Source organism: Nelusetta ayraudi, unplaced genomic scaffold, assembly GCF_046127955.1.
Source record: "Nelusetta ayraudi isolate G7.1 ecotype Tasmania unplaced genomic scaffold, CSIRO-AGI_Nayr_v1 ptg000108l, whole genome shotgun sequence".
Classification (NCBI taxonomy): domain Eukaryota; kingdom Metazoa; phylum Chordata; class Actinopteri; order Tetraodontiformes; family Monacanthidae; genus Nelusetta; species Nelusetta ayraudi.
Genome location: NW_027466158.1, coordinates 183,219 through 205,957, shown reverse-complemented (window position 1 = coordinate 205,957; position 22,739 = coordinate 183,219). Strand labels below are relative to the sequence as shown.

Below are 22,739 nucleotides of genomic sequence, written 5' to 3'. Positions count from 1 at the left end.
CGTTCCCTCCTCCATCGCCTGGGTTTTTGACTTTTTTTCGGTTTGGGTAAACGTCTCTCCTGATGCATCCCGTGCATGAAATTGCTTCCTCCAGCATGAGCCACAGGAAGGATAATATTTGCCGGCTGCAGCTCAGCCAGGTTTGAAGTGGCTGCCTGCTGTCCAGTACTAACAGAATGTCGCTGCGCAGCCTCACGGCGTCCAGACGCCCTGCGGGTTCCTGCGGTTCCCCTGGCCTCCGTCCTGCTCCGGTGGAGCGGCCCAGTCGTGTCTGAAACCCTCTTGCAGAACTATTCACTCCTCGCGAGAGGGATGTCCCAGAATCGGAACCTCGGAAATTTGCCGCCGCGTACATGTCTGCTCTGTTTGTGTTCGCAGGGTCAGTAACCGATAAGCCGCCGGGGCCGCCCAACTCTGGTCGAAAAGGTGAGTGGAGCTCTGCGGAAGGTTTGCAGGAATGTGGAGTGTAGCATCGTCCAGAGAGTCTATCTTAGCGCCTCTGGTTTGCCCCTCCCCCTCAGTCTGATCTGAACCAAAGTCCATATTTGTGCAGAGCATTTAGCATTTAGCTCGCTTGGAGTTTAGATGGTAAAGGTCTCGGATGGAACATCTCCAGACTGTTTATTCCCCTGGTATGTTTGCACAATACAGCGCTCTCCAAGTAAACACGCTATGTATTGCATTCATTCTGCACTGGATGCTCTTCTTTAATCTTGATCCTCTGTACGTTACATACGCGACAAAAGATGGCAAGAGAAACGACTGCACGTGATTTGACTTCCTGATGATTAATCTGATTGAAGGACTTTGCAATGTGCTCACCATGAGATTATTTCCGAAGGAGCGTTCCTGAGCTTGAAAACTGCACCCTGGTGAGTATTTAGTGCTGAACTCACAGCGATGCTAAAGAAACCTCTCGGGTTTTTTGTTTTTTTACACATTTTCACCCCTCGGCAGATTCTATGATTTTCCACCTGACTGATTAAAATCAACCCGTTTCTTTTCCCTTGTTAGACTCGTGTAGGGTTGTCACAATACCAGAATTTCAGGAGTCGATACCAATAGCTGTGAATTTCCACGATTCTCGATACGTATTCGATACCACGATTAAAAAACAAGAACAAGAACAACAACAAAAAACAAAAAAACAAAACAGAACCCATGTACTTTTAAATTCACTACTTTATTGGAAGCAATTTCAAACATCACTGTGCTTCCACATCTTTTTGCACAGAATTTAAATTGCAATACCAGCTGCCAACTGCCAAGGGGCAACTATACATTCAAAAAAAGAACAGCGGTGGCCTCAAACAATATTGTTCTTCTTACATAGCCTAATACATAGCCTGATCTCACTTCACTTCGCGTGTGACTTTCCTCCTGCTTCTCCTGGCCTGGATCACACTGACGCTGTAAAGAAAGAAAATAAAAAATAAATAAACAACGTTTAGTTTAAATAATATAAAGTAAGAGACTGTCAGGCAGTATCTCATCGTGTCACCTTATGTATATTGACGCAGGCAAGTGTCGTTACATTACGTTAAACCTCTGTGACAAAGAGGGAGCGAATGAGAGACGGAGTAGAAAATTGCGCGGCTGCGCCCCCAGCTGGACCTCGAGCCCAAATGACGGAACGTAGGCATGTTCCGTTTGACGAGACAAACAGCGATAGTAAACGGAAACTCACTCACCTCGAATCTCCTCAACAAGTCGGGGTGCCCGTTGAGGTGATTGGCCAGGTTTAACGCGTTTCCTCCTCGCGTCTCAAATCAAAAATATTTCCTCTTCGGTTTTCTTCTTCGGCGCTTCGTGCTCTGCGCTGCTCATGCGCATATACTGCCCCCGTCAGTTCCGCCAAGAGGCGACATAGCTCGCCCACGGTAGAGTTGCGTATTCGGTTCTGACGGTACCAGAAAAAGCGAGTACCGATTTCCCCCCCCCGTGTCGGTATGGAACCGGCACCGGAAGTATCGGTTCTTGTGACAACCCGGAAGTATCGGTTCTTGTGACAACATTACCCGAGTCACTGGGGTAGCGTTTATTCATGCTGCAGGCTAACTTTTACCTTCACATATCAGTCACTCACACGGCCAAGCTTTTGTTTATGGAGCGCTTAATCGCATCCAGAGGCATCTCCAAGCGCTCTGCACAATCAGAGGGAAGCCAAGAGGTCCCTGCAGCCACGGCGGCAGGAAGACAAGTCAGGCAGACCCCGACTCTGGGGGAGCGACATCTGCTTCGACCGCTTGGCGTTAAAAAAATGAAACACAAAACCACGGAGAGACGGAGACAATAGAATGAATATGGAGAACTTCTAGTGTGGAGCGGTGAATTGCTAGTCAGACTCATCACAGGGCTGAGGCATCATCAGCATCATCAGGAACAAATCAGCCAATCAACCAACCAAGTCAATCACTCCACCAATCAGACCAAATCAGTGAGGTGTATTTCAGACCTATTGTGTGTGTTTGTTTGTGCGTGTGTGGGGATGTCAGTGTGTTGATTGGTGTGTGAGTGTGTGTGTGTGTGTGCATGTGAGTGTGTGTGTGTGTGTGTGCCTGTGTGTGTGTATGTCCTGGCCGGGCCATGTGCAAATCCCAACCATTCAACACTTCTGGAGAGTAGATCGTATTAACCTCAATAATAGTCGTCTCTTTCCATTTCTTTCTCACCCTCAACCCAGACGACGGCTCCAAGGCCACGCCCACCATGGAGACTCACGTCCCGCCTGAGGGCGAAGGTAGGTCCGCTCCTCCTCCTCCTCCTGATTGGTCGGAACGTCCAATCCAACAAACAGCAAACGAGTCTTTCATCACCGCGCTGCAATGACTCGTCCTCTCCTGTGCTTCTCCCGCAGAGATCACTGCCCCGACACTGTGGATTAAGCAGCTGGTTTACAAGGAGAACAAGCAGAACAGCTCCAACTCCAGGAAACAAGGTGCAAGCCACAACTTTGCCTTTAGATTTAAAAAAAAACAAACAAACAACAAAAAACTAATCTCAAAGGAAGCTTTGTGCTGGTTGGGGTTTGAACCCTGGGCGAGTGAGCGCTTGGAAAGTTTTAAGTCCTCTGGCCGGCTGGGTGACTTCCACACTTTTTGCAGAGTCACTGGATGAGTGTGTGTGTGTGTGTGAGAGAGAGTCTAGTATTCAGTAAAACTGGCAAAGTTGACTTCAAACTGCCGACGATGTGCTGACAGACGGCAGGACAATCTGAAGTCGGCAGGCCGTTCTGACGTCTCGCTGCTCGTAAACTCACACATGCGGCCTCAGACCGACAGACCCAGACCCCCCTCACCCCTCAAACACCCACTCCCCCCCACACCCCCAGCCCCTGCTCCCACCTCCCTCCCACCATTACTAACGCTTCCGCTATGTTAAGAGCGGAGAAGGCCTGCCGGAGACAGCGCTGCAGCGATTAACCCACAGCTGAAAGCTATTGAAGTGGAGCGAGGAGGAGAGAGAGAGAGAGAGAGAGAGAGTGAGTGGTGGTGGGGGTTTGGAGAGGGGGGGACGGGTGGAGGGAAAGAGTGAAAGGGTGAGAGAGTCTGAGAGGGGAGGACGAACGTGGATAAAAGCGGGGTTGTGTGGTTGTGTGAATTGTGTCGCTGGGTGTGAGTGAAAACTGCCGCCGACAAGAATACAGAATTTTTCTGCTGTTTCCTCTTAGCAGAAATGCCGCCTTTTCTTTTTTTCTGAGCATCTGTGACAGTTTATCTGTTTTTTTTGTTTGTTTTTTTTTTGCAAAGTGAGAATAGTTTTTTTGTTTTTCGCACCTGGAAGAACAGAGAGAAGTTGCATCCACTCCTAAAAACTTCCTCCATCAGTTTGTCTGACCAGCAACAGGTCCCAAATTCCTGATGTTCCAAAAGCTCTCTGCGGTGACACCTTGCTTTTTTTTGCGGTGACACCTGGAAGGAGAAGATGGAGGGGAATGAAAGCATTAACACTGTAGAAATGCGCGGCTGGTGAAGGTCAAAGGTCCTTCCTTGTGTTGCGACGGTACACGCGGGTCAGTGAGCAGTTTTCCAGTGTGTGGTCTTCCTGGCGGTCCCCGGCGCTAACGCACTCTCCTAAATATGCTTTTGTGGATCTTCACAGCTCCGAGGAGGACCTTCGTGTTGTTGACCAAGGCCTCGCGAGGCACTCCAATTTAAAATAAAGAGTGGAAGACGGAGGATACACAAACACACACTCGGTGGCTGCAGCTTTGCGTCTCTGTTGTATTTAACACAAGAGTGAGCAATGAAGCAAATGGACGTGAATATAAATACAGGACATCTCACTGCGGGGTCGGCCGGCTGTTGTTAAATATATGACAAATATGAGAGATCGCGGCGGCTGCAGGCTTCTCCGGCTACAACTTGAGAGAGGCTAAAAAGAAAAAAGGAAAGGAAGAGCATCTTGGCGCCTTGTTTCCAGGCGCCACATGACTCTGGACGAGAGAAGCTGGTTCCCAAAGCCATCGAAGCCAAATTAGGAAAACGACATGCGCAGCATTTCCAAAAACAAACAAAGCAACGAACTAGTCGCTACACTCGACCGTGATCCAGCTGAGGACGCGCTTCCTGCTAGTTCAGTGCTTCACAGTTATTTTCTGTTATGCCTCGCTGTGGTGTGCAACCAGTCTGTCTCTTCTGACCTTTGACCCCTGACACCCCCCAAGGCATTTTCCTCCGCGCAACTTCAGCAGGTGACTCATCTACAGGCTCTTCGTGTTCCAAGAAGATGCCATGCAATTACCGATGTAATGTAATGCAAGGGCTAGTCTAGGGCTGTCAGTCGATGAAAAATTTTAATCGCGATTTATCGCATGGTGTCCTGAGTTAACTCGCGATTAACTGCAAATTAATTGAAAATGTTTTACTCTGCTCTATATGAAACTTAACAAGATATTTATTGTGTTTCTTATATGCTAGGAATAATGGGGATGAGGAGAATAATAATTTATTTTTATTTTCATCGGAACGTTCCAAAATGATTACATACTTATGCTGTCCAGACACTCTCCAAAAAAAAAAACCCCTCAAACCTTGAGGTATTCTCAAGCAATGATCGCATTTGTCAATTGCGGTATTTTATTTTGAAATTATTTTTAAAATTAACCAGATTCTGTCGTGTTTCTTTGAGTGACTTCCTGTCCAGCTTGACAGCTGGATTGCTCGCGGCTCGCGCTAAAAATAAACGAGCATTGGTTAACAAGGGCGCTGAAAGGAAGCGGACTAAGTTCCACGGCTATTCGTAGAGCTTCCACGGCCGGTGTGAACCGGGCATTAATCGCGTGTTAAACAAAAGAGTGCCGTTAAAAGGAGAGCCCTGGTATTTACTTATTAGCTATATGAGTAGTGAACAAGCAGTAGAGCATGTTCCTAATAAAGTGGCCAGTGAGTGTAGATTTCCAGAAAGTATTGACTGTGACTGTTAAGCACAAAAATTTAGATATCATAGGCCAGTTATGATCCGGACTGAAGGCTGCCCTAGTGCACTCCGTCCGTGTTGTGTTTTACTTTGTGTGTGTGTGTGTACGAGACTTTGGCCTCCATACTGAGTGTGTTTCTCGTGGTTTTAGAGAAAGTTCCCTCTTGTGACCAGGAGCGACAGAGTGCGCTGGACGAGGCTCGGCAGAACCCGCGGGAGGCCATATTCATCCCCGACTGTGAGGCTGCAGGCCTGTACAAAGCCGTCCAGTGCCACCAGTCCACAGGCTACTGCTGGTGTGTTCTGGTGGACACGGGCCGGCCCATTCCTGGAACCTCCACCAGGTATCGCCCGCCGCCGAGTCCACTGAGACACGTCACCTGGGTTCTCCGAAATACAGAGGATGAAGTCTCTGGGCTTCAATTCATTCCTTGGGTTTCGGCCAACTGACGCCGAGCTTCACCTTTGACCTGTTGCTCTTTTCCTCACGGGGCTTCATGGGTTTGTCTCCCCTCTGAACAGGTACCAGACGCCTGAGTGCGACGGCGCCGCTCGATCTCGAGTCTCGGACACCGACGACCCCTTCCAGGGCAGAGACCTCACAGGTTCAACACTTCAGTCCCTCCCTGTTACCGCACAAACGTCCTTGCACCAACTTTTCGCCAATCATTTCCGTCCTCATCCCGTCGTGCTGATTGCACATCACGTCTCCCACCACCAGAGACTTGTCCCTGAGCACCAGCACTCGTCAGAACAAATATTGAGACTTCCAACTCAGCCTCTGTCTCAGCCTCCACCACTCTCTTTCCCACAACTCCATTCACGCGGCTCGTCAGCTTTGTCGCAAGCAGAGCCAGATCAGGTGGTGCTGCTGGATTTATAGAGTAGAGAAGGACTCCTGACTGCGCAGCAGATGTGTGGCATGTTTTATGGAGGCTGCAAGTGTTAGGGGAAAGACGGAGGCTGCTGGTAGCGTTAGAAGGCCGTACTGCAGAGCTTTCATGCACTGTAAACGGATTTCACTGACATCACGTCAAGGCAGGAGAAGAAAAGGACACCGAAGAGGAACTTCTGAACTGATCAGCGTCAGGAGAAAAGGCTCACGGGCTCAGCTTAGGACCGTTCATTTGAAGGGACTCCGTTTGTACGCGGCGGAACGTTCTAATTTAGCATCTGGGTTAAAGCTTGGACCGGCCGCGCCTCCTAGAACCTGTGGTGGTGAGGGACGTCCTAATTGGACTCACCTTCCCTGAGTCTGCCTGAGACCAATGAAAATACAGGAACAGGGAGGCCACCGGTGGTTGGAGGAAGGGACTTGAAGTTTGTAGGAACTAAAAAAAGAAAAAGGGAGAGCGTGAGAAGATTTGTTTGAAGTTTCCCTTTAAGAGACACAATTAGGAGGGAAATTTGCGCTGCTTCGGCGTTCTATTGAAACCATACATGTGGGCAGTTAAACGCAGCAGCCCGCGCTTTCTTGAGTTGCGTCATAAAAGTTAACAGGTCTTCGCGGCGAGAGCAAACTCTCGGCCTGCTGACCAGCTCTGCCCCTGTCTGTCCTGTCCTGGTGAACCGAGCCAAATGACCTGGCTCGCCATAAAGGGCCGCAGTTCTCATCACTGATGTCTGTCTTTGACCCATGTCAGGTTGCCCGGAGGGGAAGAAAGTGGAATTCATCACGAGCCTGTTAGACGCTCTCACCACAGACATGGTGCAAGCCATAAACTCACCAGCCCCGTCTGGTGGAGGGAGGTAAGTCCTACTCAATCTTGGAGGGCCTTCGTGCCTCTGTTTAGAGGCTCAGCTCCAGGAGCGGAGACCAGACGTCTTCCCTCTGGGTGACGTGTGGAGGGCGTGTTCATTGGCGGACTGGAGACACATTGGCCTTGTTCAGACTGCCAGCCAAAAATCCAATTTTTAGCCCATCCAGATTGAAACCGGATGGCTCTTTTGTAGGTCACAAATCACATGAAATCCAATTTTTGCAAGACGGATTGAAAACACCTTTGGGAGGTGGCTTCATATCGCATTCGGACAGATGCGTCTCGGTGTGAACGGCTCCAAACACCTGAGATCGATTTTGACTGTCCTTGACGTCGCTCTACGTGACGCAAGGCCCAATGTGCCAGACCAGAGAGCGCCATTCCAGGTGCGGAGCTGTAATGTAATGGAGCAGACAGAAGAAGTGGAAAACGGCAGCAGTCCCTGGACAGAGGAGGAACCTCATTGGCTCATCAGTCTGTAGGGAGATAGCTCCATTCATGCCAAGCTCCAGGGCATGTATCGCAACAAGTGTCGCTGTCGTGTCCCACGTCACTCACTACACCTGTCAGATGGGTCAATAATGTAGCCCAGTCTGAACAGAGCCAGATCCCATTTGGACACTTTCTAAAAACAGTGTGGAAAGCCCGGATTTGAGAAGGAATCTGATTTGAATCAGATTCACCTGCAGTCTGAACGCAGCCATGTTGTCTGAAAACACTGCTAAAGTGCATTTTGCTTGACATGGGACCATTAAATTCAGACTTCAGGTGAAATTGTCAGTTTGTCCTGGGATTGGAATGTTTTCTCTGACCTTCCCACGACGTCACTCCCCAGGTTTGTTGAGCCCGATCCCAGCCACACTTTGGAGGAGAGGGTGGTCCACTGGTACTTTGCCCAGCTGGACAACAACGGTAGCCACGACATCAACAATAAGGAACTCAAGCCGTTCAAGAGATACCTGAAGAAGAAAGCCAAGCCCAAGAAGTGTGCCCGCAGGTTCACCGACTACTGCGACCTGAACAAGGATCGAGCCATCTCCCTGCAGGAGCTGAAAGGCTGCCTGGGCGTCAGCAAGGAGGGTAAGAGGAGCACGAAGGCAGGGAGAGAGGGAAAACAGGCTACCTGGCATCAGACTAAGGCAGTTTTGAATAGAATCTAAAGCTCAGAATCCTACGATCCACTCAGACGAGACAAGTCCAGTATTGTCCGGTACTTGGACCTCTGACTACAACCTATACAAGTATCGACTTTGACTGTGTTAATAACCAGCCAAAACCTGCCAAAACATAACCCAGTCTGGTTCCGATGGAGTTCTTAATGCATAGATCTTTACATGTATGGGCCCTAGGTCCATTCTCTTTGGGTTCAGAGGAACCAAGTGGACCTCCACCTCAGACTGGAGAAAACGTGCGAGATGTGAGCAGTGTGCTCAGAGAAGCAGAATTCTTGTGCGGTCCATCACTTGATGAGATCCAGATCTTTTTAGATCTGACAGGACAAGATGAGTATTAATATGTCTGCACAGTTAAACATCTACTGGTTTCCGCAGCTCACATGGGATCCTTTTCATTTCCATCCCAGTTAGATGCAGTTCAGTCTCTTTGTCTCACTCTTAACAGAGACGCCAGTGCCAGTTGGAGGATGGAGTCATGCATGTGACACACAGATGTTGTTGGCAATCTTAATGAGGCGTCACGGACAAGAATCGTGTCTCACTCATGTCATGCAAAGCCGAGGCTCTCTATGATGAAGATGCAGACTGGTTCTAATTGAGAGCAGCTACAACTCTAACAGCCGTTTACAGGAGCTTCAGTGTCCTAGGGGGGGAAAGAATGTACAAGCGCTAAAGTGCCGGCACCATGCCAGACTCAGGATTACAACTGCTTTGTGACATAATTAATGAATAGTCCTCCAGACTAAGAATGATGGCTTTTGCTCTTTTTCTTTGTAGGTAGTTCAACGACAAGCGGCAGCCACGGGACAAGGCAAGGGACAAAATTGTTCAGTAAGGCAAACTAATGGATTTTCACCAACAGGGTCTTTGAGTCCCTTAGGCTCAGCACACGGCTGGAGTGGCTTTCCATTACTTTCAAATTTTTGTGTGATTAAAAGTTTGCCTAAAACCTACCAAAGCTTGGCAAACATCAGTCTGGGACTATTCCTCTAGTGTCCCTGCTAATGTGTCTACTCTCTCCGGCCTCATCCTCCTGATGCGTGGCTGCGGGATTCCTCTTGGTCCCGTCGGTTGCGGCTCAGTCTGGCCACTGGGCCTCTTCAGTGCCACCGAGGACTGAGGTCATGCGTTTACACTGGCGTGGCGCGGGCCTTTTTGCTCGACGGGCGTCACGTCAGGCCCTCTGGGTTCCCGCTGGGCCGCCGCCGTGGCCGCTGCCAGAGTAAACAGGTCTGGCCGTTAGACGGGTCGGCTGGGAGGCTCGGCCACTGAATCTCTCACCTCCGTGCCTTGGAGCTGGAGGCCGACGGCCCGACAGGTTTACCTCATGCTGCCGCTCAGACGCGACGGCTGTGTGGGGGCCGGGGGGGGGGAAATCAGGAAATTTCGAGATCGAGAGAGAGGAGAGATTGAAAATGTCGGGACTTCTGGATCCCTTTTTTTTTTTGGAATCCAGCAATTTAAAGATTGTTACATCCTTCACAGCCTCTCTGGTGACGAACTGCAGTCAATGTGTGGCCGAGGATGATAAGCCTCGCTCCCAACCATTGGACAGCGTGCCGGGTGACAGATGCTTGAGCACCTCGGCGGGGTGTTTGGATCCTCCGGTGAGACTTGAGGAGGCCATTCCACTCCTGAAGCAGAAGCCAGAAGCGGGGCTTTTCTTTCCCCGGGGGGGGGGGGGCGCGTCAGTCGCCGTCGCGGCCGCTGATGCTCCGCAGACCCGCCGGTTCAGATGCTTTACGGCTCAGTCACGGCAGTCGGACCGGGAAACTGTGTTTGTGTTCCCCGATTCCATTTGAACGGACATAAACACGCTGCCGGAGCAGCGAGTGCAAACACATGCGGGAGGGCAGGCCAGCGCCAACACACAGGCAAACACAATCATAAAGTCGTCAGGCGCCTGTCGTGAGTCTTTGCTGCGGGTTTTGAGCTCGAGCGCTGCAGTCGCACCCGTGAACGCAGAGCTGGAAGACTTTGTGTTCCACCGATGGCAGCAGCAGGATGTGTCATACTCATATATAGATATCATACTAAAATAAAAAATTAATGAGTCGATGTCAGACGTGATGATAAATCAGGTGAGAGAGACTCTCTCTCTCTCTCTCTCTCTCTCTCTCTCTCTCTCTCTCTCTCTCTCTCTCTCTCTCTCTCTCTCTCTCTCTCTCTCTCTCTCTCTCTCTCTCTCTCTCTCTCTCTCTCTCTCTCTCTCTCTCTCTCTCTCTCTCTCTCTCTCTCTCTCTCTCTCTCTAATGAAAGGGCGGCATTATGAGGAGTCCTTGGCACCGAGGCCGCCGGGGCCATTAGAGCCTGGGAGCCGGCAGGCAGCGATGACTCTGCAGCGCCGTGGCCTCTTAATGAGGGTGACATCAGCGCGACTCTCTGTGCCGTGGTCGGCCTGACAGGTGCCGGTGCCGACCGTCACCGACCGCACAGTTCACACGAGTCCCTGTCTCAGCGCCAGGTTCACGTCCAGGTGCGGCACCATTACCTCCCCGCTCCCCCTTGCCAAGCGTCTGCTCCTGTTCAATTCACCGCTCGCCGGGGATCTGCTTTCAGACTCTTTATCAGGAGCGGGGCCAGAGAGCCCAGGGAGACTCGGCTTTGTGTTGTCGGGGCTTCCAGACGACGGTGCCGGACCGAGGGAGGGTCTGGAGCCGGCTAATTGCAAAGGGGAATCATCTGCCCCCCCCTCCCCCCTCCCCGACGGCTGAGGCTGTATGACTGAGATGAAATCCAGGGCCATTAAGGACCTACGGTGGAAATATCTCAAGCAATATTGAACAGTTGTGACTTGGCCACATCCGTTGCACAGTTCTGTTCATTCTTGCTCACTTTGCGGTTGGTCGATCGGTGCTGTGAATTCTTCTTGCCCCTTGTTGTTGCTGCTTGTTGTGCCTCTGGCGTCCAAGCTATTCAGTGTATGGCGAAAGTGGAAAGGATGAAAATGATTCCACAGAGTGAATCTCCAATTTCTGGGGAATTTTGAACCTCATTTATTGATAGGAATAAAAGAGAAGACAACAAATATTAAACAACTGTGTTGTTCTAGACTAGTGTTAAGTCTGAGGTTGCACTGCGCAGTCACACCGAGGACAGCGTGAAGGTACAGCGCTCCGCTCTTTCTGCTGATGGATTGACGACGAGTGAGTTGATCATTTTTTTTCACTTGACCGTTTTCTCTTTCTGGTCTGCTGGTGTTGGCAGTAGGTCGGCTGGTGTGAGGCGAGAAGGCTCCAGGAGCTGAGACCAGACCAGACCAGGGGGTTCGGAGGAATAGATGTCGGAGACGAGTGGAGTGGACGAAGAAAAAAGAGAAAAAGAAATAATTGAGATGTTCCTGAGCTTCAAAAGAGAAAAAAAGTGGCGCCAAAATATTTGCACTTTTGCCTCCCTATGTTTGACATTCTGTCTGTCTGTCTGTCTGTCTGTCTGTCTGTCTGTGCGTTGTGCGTCCCTTCTGGGGTGGGGAGTCTGGCAAGGTGAGAAGATCGCCTGCGGCCTCGGCGTGGGGGGGGGGGGAGGACTCACTTCCTGGATGAGTCACGACGTGAACTAAGCTGTGAGCGCGACGTCTCCATTCGTCAGCAGAGATCTGGCTGCGTGCACTGAACAGAGAGCTCCCACATCCAATCACATCGTGGCAAAGCGATCACAACGATGACGTCCGAGTGTGTGTATGCGTGCGTGTGTGTGTGTGTTATTGTTTCTTATTTTGAACCTGTGTGAAACCTGAAGCTGAAACTTTCTGTTCAACCCAAAAAAAAAGAGAGACTATTTTCATTTTCTTGTTGTTCTGTTATTCTTTTCCTGTTATTGTAACATTTGTGTGGGGGGAAAAAAAAAGTCACTAAAACAATGAAGTAACAAATTGTGATTTTTTTTTTTTTCTTTTCTTAGAAATGACCATTAATGTACATATTTTAAGAACATGTTGTTAACCTTCCTAACACTGGCCCAGCACATTCACAGTCAGCCTGCTTGACTTTCAGTTTTTACTGTGAGCACATTTGAAGCTCCGCCCACCAACCGCTGAGAGGGGGGCGGAAACATCCTGGAAAACAAGAGAAAACATAGGAACGTTTTTTTTTTCCCCAACAATTGCCACATTATCCACCAAGTGTTCTCCCCGACAACCGCTTCGGATAATCATTCAAATTCTGAAGCAGCTACTGAAGGTCTGCGGTGCCCCGCAGCCACACACCACCTGAAGGCCCCGTGCGTCATAAAAACGTCCAGATATACATAAACAGCAGCAGGTTGGGCTTGGAAAGTGGCCTCTCCAGTCTCCAGTAGTAGGCGGTAGGAGGAATTGAAGCTTGGCGCTTTTATTCTGAAATCACAGTGACGCCAAAGTCGCCGACCTTGCGCTGGACGGGTCACTCGGCCAAGACCGCCGAGCCGCGATTTACTGTTGTCGGCTGGCGGAAGCTAAAATGACATCATGTCATGTCATAAACGCCACAAATCAACAAACTGCTGTTTTATTGTCTGTATAAAACATTATTCTCTCCACTCAGCACCGAATCGTGCGTACTGGGCCTTTAAACTGGGGCTCCGCCGCTGCCGCTCCGCTTCGAGAGAGTCATAAACAGCAACCGCATAGTTTTTTAATTCCCACCAGGTGCGCTGGGGACTAAATTAAATGTGACTTTTTTACAGCGAACCTGCCGTCCAGACTGGTTCCCCAGCGATTCCCTCCTGGCGGTTGGCAGACGGACAGACGGACAGACAGACAGACAGACAGAAGTGGCACTAAACCCAGTCACATGTTTACACGGCTCCGTATCACGTCAACATCGGCTCGTTCCAGCTGTCACACACTCCTTTATCCCGCCCCGCTGTAAACAACATGTGGCATTTGCAGGATGCCAACCCCCCCCCCCCCACACTCCTCCCTGCCTAAAATAAATATTTGGGGCTGCCCAGAATTATCCGAGTGCGTCTTGTGCATGCGAGCGCGTTGGCAGTGCGTCGTCCAGCAGCTGAAGTCAGCGCCGCCGTGCGAAACACCACGAAAACCGCACAGACTTGGACGGTCGGCCGGCCTGTGCAAGGCGCAGCAGTAAATCCTTGAAAAACGGCCTCGGGGAGGGGGGGGGGGCGTTGGGGGGTCCCATCGACAGAAGACCAGCATGATGGATTGTTAAAAGAAAGTTTCCATCGGACTCTCATCGGATTAATTCACTTCCAGAATTTGAAAATCCTCTCGTTTCTCTTGTGACCTTCTGTATTTTCTTTTTTCTTTCTTTCTTTCTTTTTTTTTTTTTTTTTAAAGTCATGTGTTTATCGTTTCTTTCATTTTTCTTTTTTCCCGGGGAGTTGCAGAGAGGGGGAAAAAAAAAGAAAAAAGGCCCAAGTGTAAATATGTACAGTATCGTCTGTTTGTCGGGTGGCTGTTTTGATTGTGGCTTTGTGTAAAAAAAAAAGAAAAAAAAAAAAAAGGAGAAAATCCAACACTTTCCCCTCTTCATGTTAAACATTAGCTTGTCACAGCTGCTGGGTTACCACATTAAAGTGCTCAGACATGACTGGACGATAGCGACTCAGCGCCGTTCATTCCACTCCTGCTGCCACCGTCACCAGCAACACCCAGTCCGAGGTGTTTAATAACCCACCGGTGGAGCCAGAGGGTGTGCGTGTGTGTGTGTGTGTGTGTGTGTGTGTGTGTGTGTGTGTGTGTGTGCGTGCGTGGTGAAGTGCTTCCAGACGCTGCCGCTCACAGGAGATCCAACAGCAGGCCAGAAATCGCTGCTGATCACATGACCTGGAGCTGCTCACCGTCAGCAGTCGAAGGCTCAGAAACGCTTCAGGAATCTTTGCTTCAAATCCGCGTTCACGTTTCTTATTATTTATGCCGGTGCCGGTTGCTGAAGGGAGACGTGGCGGCGGAGGCAGCAGCGTCCCAGACACTTTCCACTGGGAGCGCGAGGCGGGAAACTTTGGGCGTGCAATGAAATGAAGCTGGAATTTGAATTTTGAGTCGGGATTAATGCAAACTAGGGTTTGATGCGAGTCCACAAACTGTACGGCAGGAGACCCCGAGAGTCACCGTGGCCATTAAATGCCAGTTCCAGTCCAGTTAATTCAAGTTCAAAAGCATTTTAACATTTTTTCTTACTGTTCAGGGCTGTTGAGGGGAATCTGTTCCTGAAGACCACGCTGCTCCTGCATGGCCCTGAATGAAGGTCTTCCTCAATTCAGGCAACAAACAGCGAAATGGCATTTAAAAGAAGATGAGATAATGCAAAAACACTTTCTTACTCTATCCCATTCATAACAATTTGAATCGCAAACAAAAGGTTTTCGTTTTTCTAATCTTAAGGAGCGGTCTAATGAGAGGGTGGGGGTGGGGGGGTTACTGCTGACTCCTATTGGCGAAGACAGGTTACTACAGCTTGGAAGGTCACAAACAGAAACCTGATGGGCACCAACGCAGAGACCAGTGCTCACTTGACAGAGGTGAAGATAAAATGAAACCCCCCCCCCCCTCAAAAAAAGAGACAATCTCTCCCAAATCTGTTTGCAGTGCCAGGGACACAAATGAGTTAATGGTTATTGTGTGCATCATTATTGGAACAATTAATCATGTGATTTAGCGATGGGACTTCAAAGAAGAGGATGTTGCGATGGGAGGTGGGCGGGGCCAGTGTGTGTGTGTGTGTGTGTGTGTGTGTGTGTGTGTGTGTGTTGGTTTCTGGGATGATGATATCCGAGCCGTGAAGCAGCTGCACTACATCTGTCTTGTACTGACACATGTGGCATTTGACTTCCAGTGTGAAGTTCAAAAGACTTTTATAATGACGCAGCTGCTTTGGGATGTGTGTGTGTGTGTGTGTGTGTGTGTGTGTGTGTGTGTGTGTGTGTAAGCCGGGGTGCAGCAGGCTGAGCAGGTTGCCGCAGGAGTTTCAGAGGTGATGGTTGTAAATGGAGGGTTGTGGAAATGACATGAGGACGGGGGGGTGGGGGGACGGGGGGGGGCTTAACCTCGGCTAATATTTTAGCTAAGGTCAAGAAAACACAAGTTAGTTCTCCACCGCTGCAACAGTACAACAGTGTATCATTTCGGGGGTTCCCACATGTTTTGGTGGCCGTGAGCAATTTTGTGCTCTCTCTCCACCGCCGCTCTCGTGTGCATTGAAACACTTAAAAACAGATCAAAACCACCATTACAGGTAATTAGTGTGGGCCATTAGCTGGTCCGGGGCTGAGCGTTAGCGCTGCTAACCATTAGCGCTTTGCTGCCGCGGCAGGCACCTGCACAGCAGGCCGGCAACACGGGAGTCAAAGGGTTGCTGGGGTCAGAGGTCACGCCGGTGGAGAACCCGGCTGCAGGAACGGAGCATGCAGGTGGAGGCCGTGTTTTTTAACCCCCAGCCCAGCCCCGCCCCCCCGGACGCCACCTGGCTGCTGCTGGAGAGAGCCACGGCGAGGGAACACCAGCGACACTTACACCTTGTGGTCAGTAGGTGTCACACTCGCTCCTGCCCCCCTCCAACTGTTCCACGCCACTGGCTGACACAAGTCACCAGTTCTCACAGTTGGAGTGGCGGCAAAACAAGGCGGAGAAGTTGAGTGATGATTTTACAGCAGGCAGTGTGACGATCATAAATAAATAAATCAAGCGATTGACAAAAAAAGAGGCTTTTTTTTTTTTTTTGCCATAACACGCGGCTGAAGGTGAGGATCGTAGCGCCTAGTGAGGGACTGAAGGTGAAGCTGCTTCAGACTGTCAAGAGAAACTTTCCTAAAGCGTGGAAGTTTGGAGGTCTGGGAGCGAGTGAGGCTTCCTCGGAAGGAGGAGGAGGAGGAGGAGGAGGAGATTCTGGAGTAAATGTGTGGAGGGATGTTTCCACTTTAGTATTAAAAGGGGGAAAAATGTGTTTTAAATGAGCCAGTGCAAATTATCTGCCTTTTATCCTTTCATTTTTTTTTTTTCTTCCTATTATTAATCCACAATTGATGTGGATCTCATTGTGAGGCTGGGAAAAGTTTCCGCACCCAGCATTCAAATTGAATTTGTCTCCAAATTGGTTCACTCAAAGTTACTCCCCCCCCCCTTCGGACCGGCTCGGGTTATTTACGTCTCTAATTCCCAGGACGGACCTCAAGCCTGTGTTTTATTATCAGAGGAGTTTTTAATGCGTGTGCATGCAGAGAGAGGCGAGGTTCGTCGTGTGCAGCATAAAAAAAATAAATAATAATAATAATTATAAAAAAAAAAAAAACACCCGCCTGTCGCTGGGCTGAGACTACTGGACTGGATGAAAGTTTGGCGGTGGCGAGAGGAAACCGCAACCCTCGACTCATGAGGCAGCGGAGAGTTCCGAAGGACGACGACGACGACTCCACGCGTGGGGGGTGGGGGGGGAAACAAACACGGGTTGGCCGCCGCCTTCATTAGAACGCAGCCAACACGAGGCGGCTGCGGCCTCCACAGTGCTGCGGAACCGACACACCTTGACCAGGCCAGTGGCCACACCCCCAGCCAGGTGTTGGCTCCTCCCCCCGAGCCCACCTTCATTTTGTTCCCAGCAAAAGCTTCAACAACGCAGGAAGGAGGCTGTAAACACAGGGCTAAGTATGCAGTTTGCTGGACATCTTGATCATTTCAAAGTAAAGATGTGAAAAACAGGGAGTTTGACGTCCGAGACTTTATAACACCGATTCATTCTGAAGTCTCATCTTTCTTTAATCTTTCTTTCTTTTTTTTTTTTTTTTGTATTTCCTAGAAGGACATTTGGAGCCGTTGCAGCATCATCGTTACAAAATGTTTTATACCTGATTGAGCACACACACACACACACACACACACACACACACACACACACACACACACACACACACACACACACACACACACACACACAGGGTCTCTGACCTGGGAACTGCTGTTTGAGCTTCCAGGGGCCCAAAGGAGACACACGGAACTGATCCAGGAGCAGTCAGAGATCAGCTGATCCATGAGAACCACGAGAGGCCCTGCTGTTCTGTCAGGACGCTCCCAAATTCACAGGCCTGGTGTGACTTAGCCGCAGAGTGTGCATGTGTGTGTGTGTGTGTGTGTGTGTGTGTGTGTGTGGGGGTGTGTGTATGCGTGTGTTAGGTATAGCCTCAGTCTGGTGTTCTGTCCGGAAAATTTACACTGGGGATGAGGACGAGATCGACTCGGGAAGCGACGGTGAGCGTTCAGAGGGAAAGAGCTGGTTGACTGGAGAGGAATTAACTTTGAACAGAGAGAAGTTAGTCATGTGACGTGAGGAGAGGCTGAATTGACAAAAGCAGAGCTTGTCGGGAGATTTCTTGTGAGTGACATTTACTCAGAAACGCTCAACATTTGTTTTTTCCCTAATTTGACCTCCAGGTTTCATATCGAAGGTGCAATCTGTGACGTTTCACTGGAAGTCTTCACCGGCACCTCAACTTGCAGCACCACCTACACTGGAAATTTTGCTCAATTTTTTCCCCCCTCACCCCCACCCAGACCCTGAGATTTCCGACCAGACCCGAGTTGCTTGTTTGACGCCGTACGGGCCGGTGAGTGACACAAAAACCTGCTCTGGATCATTGACATGAGTAGCTTTCGAGTTCATTGCAGACAAAACATAAGGGTCGATCAATATTTGAAGTAAATGACGATGTGGATCACGATGACGTCATACAGTCCGAGGTAAAACAAGAGATGCAGTGTAATGCAGTGTAATGCGTGTGTGTTGTGTGTGTGTGTGTGTGTGTGTGTGTGTGTGTGTGTGTGTGTGTGGCTGACGTCGTCGCAGCAGAGGGCGCCGAGAAGATAAATGCACCAGGAGCTGGACGGAGCGGAACCCCGACCCAGCGGCACCAATGGAGTTAAAGGAGGTTTGTTGGGTCTCGATTGTCTGTAGAGAAACACCAAGGCCGGCAGGAGTGACGCTGGCGCCCCCTTGTGGTCCGCACCGTTGTGGACATTGAGCAAACGTGTGAGAAAAGGCTGCGGACTCGCCGAGGCCTGGAGGCGTGCGACGGGTCGGGAGGTCAAGCGCTGACCTCTCGAGCCGAGTGGGTTTTAAAGGGCCGGTTCACAGTTTGGGAGTTCCCGCCCACTTTCTAGCCAGTGAGCAGCTCTGCTGACCACTGGCCTGTTGCTCACCTGCCGACTGACCTGTTGCAGAGCCCTCTGACCGCCACGCTGCTCACCTCCATCCTGGCCGCCGTGCTCGGCTCCCTGCAGATCGGCTACCACACCGGCAACGTCAACGCCCCGGCCAAGGTGAGAGACACAGACGGCGAGAGTTGTGGCCGCAGACGTTGGCGTCAACAGCGCAGGGGTGAACTCTCAGTGGGGCTGGGGGGTTTACAGTCAATATCTCACTGCCTCAATAAAAGACTGAATAAACTGTGTGAACAGCTCCAGGATCTGCTCCCCTCTGCTTCAACCGAGGCACATCTTCACTCCAGACACGCGAGGAATTCAAACTCACAACAATTCACCGGCAAAATATTTAACGCAAAGAATGCAGTCAACCAAAGAAGCAGCGACCCCTGGTTTTCCTGGTTAGAACGTCCTGTACTTCTTGCCCTTGAACCTCTCTCTTGTACTTGTACCGTCCAGATCATTGAGGAGTTCTTCAACCAAACATGGAGAGCCAGACACAACGAGTCGATGCCCGATCACAGCCTGACTCTCCTGTGGTCGCTCTCCGTCAGTATCAAAGACTTTGGAGCCTTGCTAGGTTCGCTGGGAGTCAAACATCTGGCCGATTCTTATGGAAGGTGTGGAAACATCTCAGCACCTTTGGCCTACTGCTTTCTGAAGGTGTAGGACCGTAACAATGTGCTGCCCGCCCCCCTTCCCGTAGGCGGAACTCCATCCTCATCGTCAACTGTCTCTCAGTGGCGGGGGCGTGTCTGATGTCGGCCTCCAAGACCTGCAGGTCCTTTGAGGTTCTCATCCTGGGCCGCCTGCTCTTCGGGCTCTTCTGCGGCCTGGTGATGAGTCTGAATCCGCTCTACATCCAGGAGGTGTCGCCCACAAACCTGCGAGGAGCATTCGCCACGCTCAACCAGGTGTCCTTCGCCTCGGGCATCCTGGTGGGAATGGTGAGAGCCGTCATGCCGAGTACTCTCCCTGGAGCAGGACCGCCGTTGTAGTTTCCCCTCCGTGTCTTCTGTGCAGGTGGCCGGTCTGGAGACGGCCCTGGGAACGGAGCACCACTGGGCCGTGATGTTGTCATTGTCCCTCGTCCCAGCGCTGATCCAGTACCTGCTGCTGCCATTCTGCCCCGAGAGCCCTCGATACCTGCTGATCGACCGCGGCGAGGAGGGCGAAGCCGAGGCTGGTGGGTCCCCGCTCGACCCGTCGGAGAGGCCCAGCAGAGAGGACCCGGTTTGCATTAGCGTAGCGCTCAGACCATGTCACCGTTCTCCTCCCTGCAGCCCTGCTGAGGCTGAGAGGTTGCGGAGACACAGCGGCGGCCGAGCTGCAGGAGATGAAGGAGGAGGCGGCTCGCACTCAGGGTGGAGTTACCATCCAGCAGTTCTTCAGGAGGCGGCGCTACAAGCAACCAATCATCATCGTCCTGGTCACCAACCTGGGCAGCCAGCTGTCCGGATTCAACGCGGTCATTCCCCCACTCACTCATCACGTGTTCACTGCTTGACCTTTCCTCCAGCTTCCTTGGTAAACATCTCGTCTCTTCCCGCAGATTATCAACTACTCCACCAGGATGTTTCAGGCCAAATTTGAAGAGGCCAAGTACCTCACGTTGGGCGTCGGCTTCGTCAACGTCACCTTCACTCTGGTGGCAGTAAGTGGAAACGGCTGATCTTCTCCCTCCAGCGCTGCGGAACCTCGATGTCAACGCGCTAGGTCCCGACACCACGGGAAACCCCCTCCATAAGACTGCTCAGACGATTTGCTAATTCTTTGGTATCTCAGAGGGAGTGGACGTGAGCAGAGTTTCTGCCGAGTGCCGATGTTCTGGTTTGTCTCTTTCCCTCCAAGTTCTTCCTGATGGAGCGAGCCGGACGGAGGAAGCTGCTCCTCACAGGCTTCATCTGCATCGCCGTGTGCAACCTGCTCACCACCATCACCGACTCTGTCCTGGTAGGATCAGCCAGAAAGTTGTCTTTTTCTTCCGTCCTCACCTTGAGTTCAATGTGACCCCGGGTTGTCGTCACGCAGCACCTGGTGCCAGAGCTGCGCAGCCTGCAGGTCCTGCTGGTTTTCTGCCTGATCTCTGCCTACGAGCTCGGCCCCGGCCCCATCTCCTGGTTCATCGCCGCCGAGCTGTTCGACCAGCCCGGCAGGCCCATCGCCATGGCCTTCACCAGCATGTTGAACTGGGGAGGGAAGTTTGTCCTGGCGCTGCTCTTCCCTCCACTGCTGGTGGGTTGTTTTTTTTTTTACGCGTGGGCCGCCGAGTTCAAACCGGGAGCAAAGGATTCCTTGTTCGCATGTAAAAAGTAAAACACAAAAATTCTCTTGGACCTTTGAGACGTCGCCGTAAAACTCGGATCGCAAATCTGTCCGCTGTGCTCTAAACACAGCTTGTAGATGTAAAACGGACGTAAATCCATCATATATTTAGGACATATAAATCTGTTCGGAATCCTTCCAAATGGCAGCGAAGCCAGCTGTTGACGCGATGGGAACATAAACATCTGATCCCGGCCGGAGAAGACAGGGAGTTCAATGATTCAGTTTTTATATCGTCTTGAGCTACATTTGCAATTTACACACAAACACACACACACACACACACACACACACACACACACACACACACACACACACACACACACACACACACACACACACACTAACGCTGGTGCGAGGGTTTGAGTTTCAGTCTTGTTGCCCCCAAACAGAAGCTGTGCGGAGGGTACGTCCACCTGCTCTTCATGGCCGTGGCCGCATCCGCCTTCGCCTTCACCCTCATTCGCCTTCCGGAGACAAAAGGCCGCACGTTTGACGACATCGCAGAGGAATTCAGAGGAGCCGAGGGAATCCCACTCAGCAGCAAGACTGGATTCAACACCTTCACTTGATCGCACCTCAACTCCTCATCAGTGTTGCAAAGTCGAGTCAATTAAAGGGTCAGTTTATAACAGGTTAAGTAACGTGTATTTTACAGGAAACGTTTTGGAGTGGGGTTTTTTGTTTTGTTTTGTTTTTTTTTCAAAAGATGTAATAACTTCAGGACGTTTTACAGATTTCTTTGTTGTGTTACCAAAGGAATTAGAGGCGGGATTTGAGATTTTTATTTTGCGTGTTTGTTTCAGTTTTGTTGTAATGTAATGCTGTGATGGTGGTTTGTGTAAATAAATCTTGTAAAATCTTCTCACTGCTTCCCTGTGAAACAGAGCCCTTTCTTGCTACAGGCGAACTAGGCAAATGCCCAGGGCCCCCAAGCCACCAGGGGGAACCAAAGCCCCCTGGTGGCCCCAAAGCTGCATGTTCAGCCTCTTCTGAGGAGAATAATATAGATGTATAATAATAAAAATCTGTTGCTATCTCATGTGTTTATGACACCCCTTATATGCCTAAAAATAAACGTTGGCTTTAAGTATAATAAACTGCAGTAATAAGCTGTGGCTGGTGTTTGTTTTTTCTTTCTTTTTTTTATTCATGTTGTTGTAGTCAGTTGCCCTGTTATTGTTCAGTTGAAGTTGTCTCTCACTTATTGACACTTAATGTTATTTTAGCCTTACTTAGGATTAACTTACCAAGCTTAGTGTGTATTTTTTAAGCCCCTAATTAGAAGTGCGGTACTGTTTTATAATTCAAAGAAATATTTTATGAGGCATGGACTATTTTAAACTATTGTGGCAGTGGATCATTTATCTTAGTTTTGTTACTTTAACTAGTACAGTGTGTAAACTACTGCAAAGGGACGCTGCAATCACAATGTTTAATCTAAAAACAAATTAATTCTAATTTTCCTGTATTACTGCAACATCACTGTAATAATGAAATACAAATATGCACTCATGATCTATTTTGCTTGATGACCTAATGAGCTTTGTCTTTGCAGGAGCATCAGGACCAAGTACAGATATAAGAGGACCTAAAAAAAAACCAAAAAAACTAACAGAGCAAAGTTCATTTTTTTTTTTTTTTTTTTAAAGTGCAGTCAACCTTAAATTCATTCATTCGAGTTCAATAAAGCAGGTTTAAGGTTGACAACACAGTGAACAATTTATGTCATAAACTAAAATATAATTAAAAGTTTTAAAATACCAAACATTTTTAGTCTATTTGGGTTTGTGATTCTGGTCACATTTATTTATTTATGTATTTATTTATTTATCTTTACCACATTGTCCTGCTTATAATGTAATGTACTTTGGAATCAATGTCCATGCAGAGATGTCCAGTAGGGGGAGACACAGCACGACTTTTCCA

The 22,739-nt window shown here is 49.8% G+C and overlaps 2 protein-coding genes across 6 annotated transcripts in view; both read left to right on the top strand.

Moving 5' to 3' along the window:
- smoc1 (SPARC related modular calcium binding 1) overlaps positions 1 to 13,889 on the top strand; it is a 29,686-nt gene extending 15,797 nt beyond the window's left edge. The window contains exons 6-14 of one of the 5 annotated variants that reach the window (XM_076048737.1): positions 379 to 426; positions 2,684 to 2,740; positions 2,858 to 2,938; positions 5,570 to 5,762; positions 5,941 to 6,023; positions 7,062 to 7,167; positions 8,014 to 8,258; positions 9,131 to 9,186; positions 11,553 to 13,889. In XM_076048737.1, coding sequence (XP_075904852.1) covers positions 379 to 426; positions 2,684 to 2,740; positions 2,858 to 2,938; positions 5,570 to 5,762; positions 5,941 to 6,023; positions 7,062 to 7,167; positions 8,014 to 8,258; positions 9,131 to 9,186; positions 11,553 to 11,600 — 917 coding nt within the window. In that variant the 3' untranslated portion in view covers positions 11,601 to 13,889. Of the gene's footprint in view, positions 1 to 378; positions 427 to 2,647; positions 2,741 to 2,857; positions 2,939 to 5,569; positions 5,763 to 5,940; positions 6,024 to 7,061; positions 7,168 to 8,013; positions 8,259 to 9,130; positions 9,187 to 11,552 lie in introns of all 5 variants that reach the window. The other 4 variants (XM_076048736.1, XM_076048734.1, XM_076048735.1 and 1 more) reach the window with 4 other exon arrangements.
- Positions 13,890 to 18,099: 4,210 nt separating this feature from the next.
- On the top strand, positions 18,100 to 21,635 carry slc2a1c (solute carrier family 2 member 1c). Its single transcript, XM_076048713.1, has 10 exons — positions 18,100 to 18,211; positions 18,504 to 18,602; positions 18,945 to 19,105; positions 19,192 to 19,432; positions 19,509 to 19,671; positions 19,769 to 19,953; positions 20,038 to 20,139; positions 20,337 to 20,438; positions 20,517 to 20,720; positions 21,203 to 21,635. Exons 1-10 carry the CDS (start codon positions 18,197 to 18,199, stop codon positions 21,380 to 21,382), a joined length of 1,452 nt encoding a protein of 483 aa, XP_075904828.1. The 5' UTR covers positions 18,100 to 18,196; the 3' UTR covers positions 21,383 to 21,635.
- The last annotated feature ends 1,104 nt before the right edge of the window (positions 21,636 to 22,739 follow it).

Excerpts from the sequence above, each read along its gene's own strand:
- slc2a1c (XM_076048713.1), top strand. Across the intron at positions 19,672-19,768 it reads GGAGGGCGAAGCCGAGGCTG|CCCTGCTGAGGCTGAGAGGT; the intron begins GTGGGTCCCCGC and ends TCCTCCCTGCAG. Across the intron at positions 20,721-21,202 it reads TGCTCTTCCCTCCACTGCTG|AAGCTGTGCGGAGGGTACGT; the intron begins GTGGGTTGTTTT and ends GCCCCCAAACAG.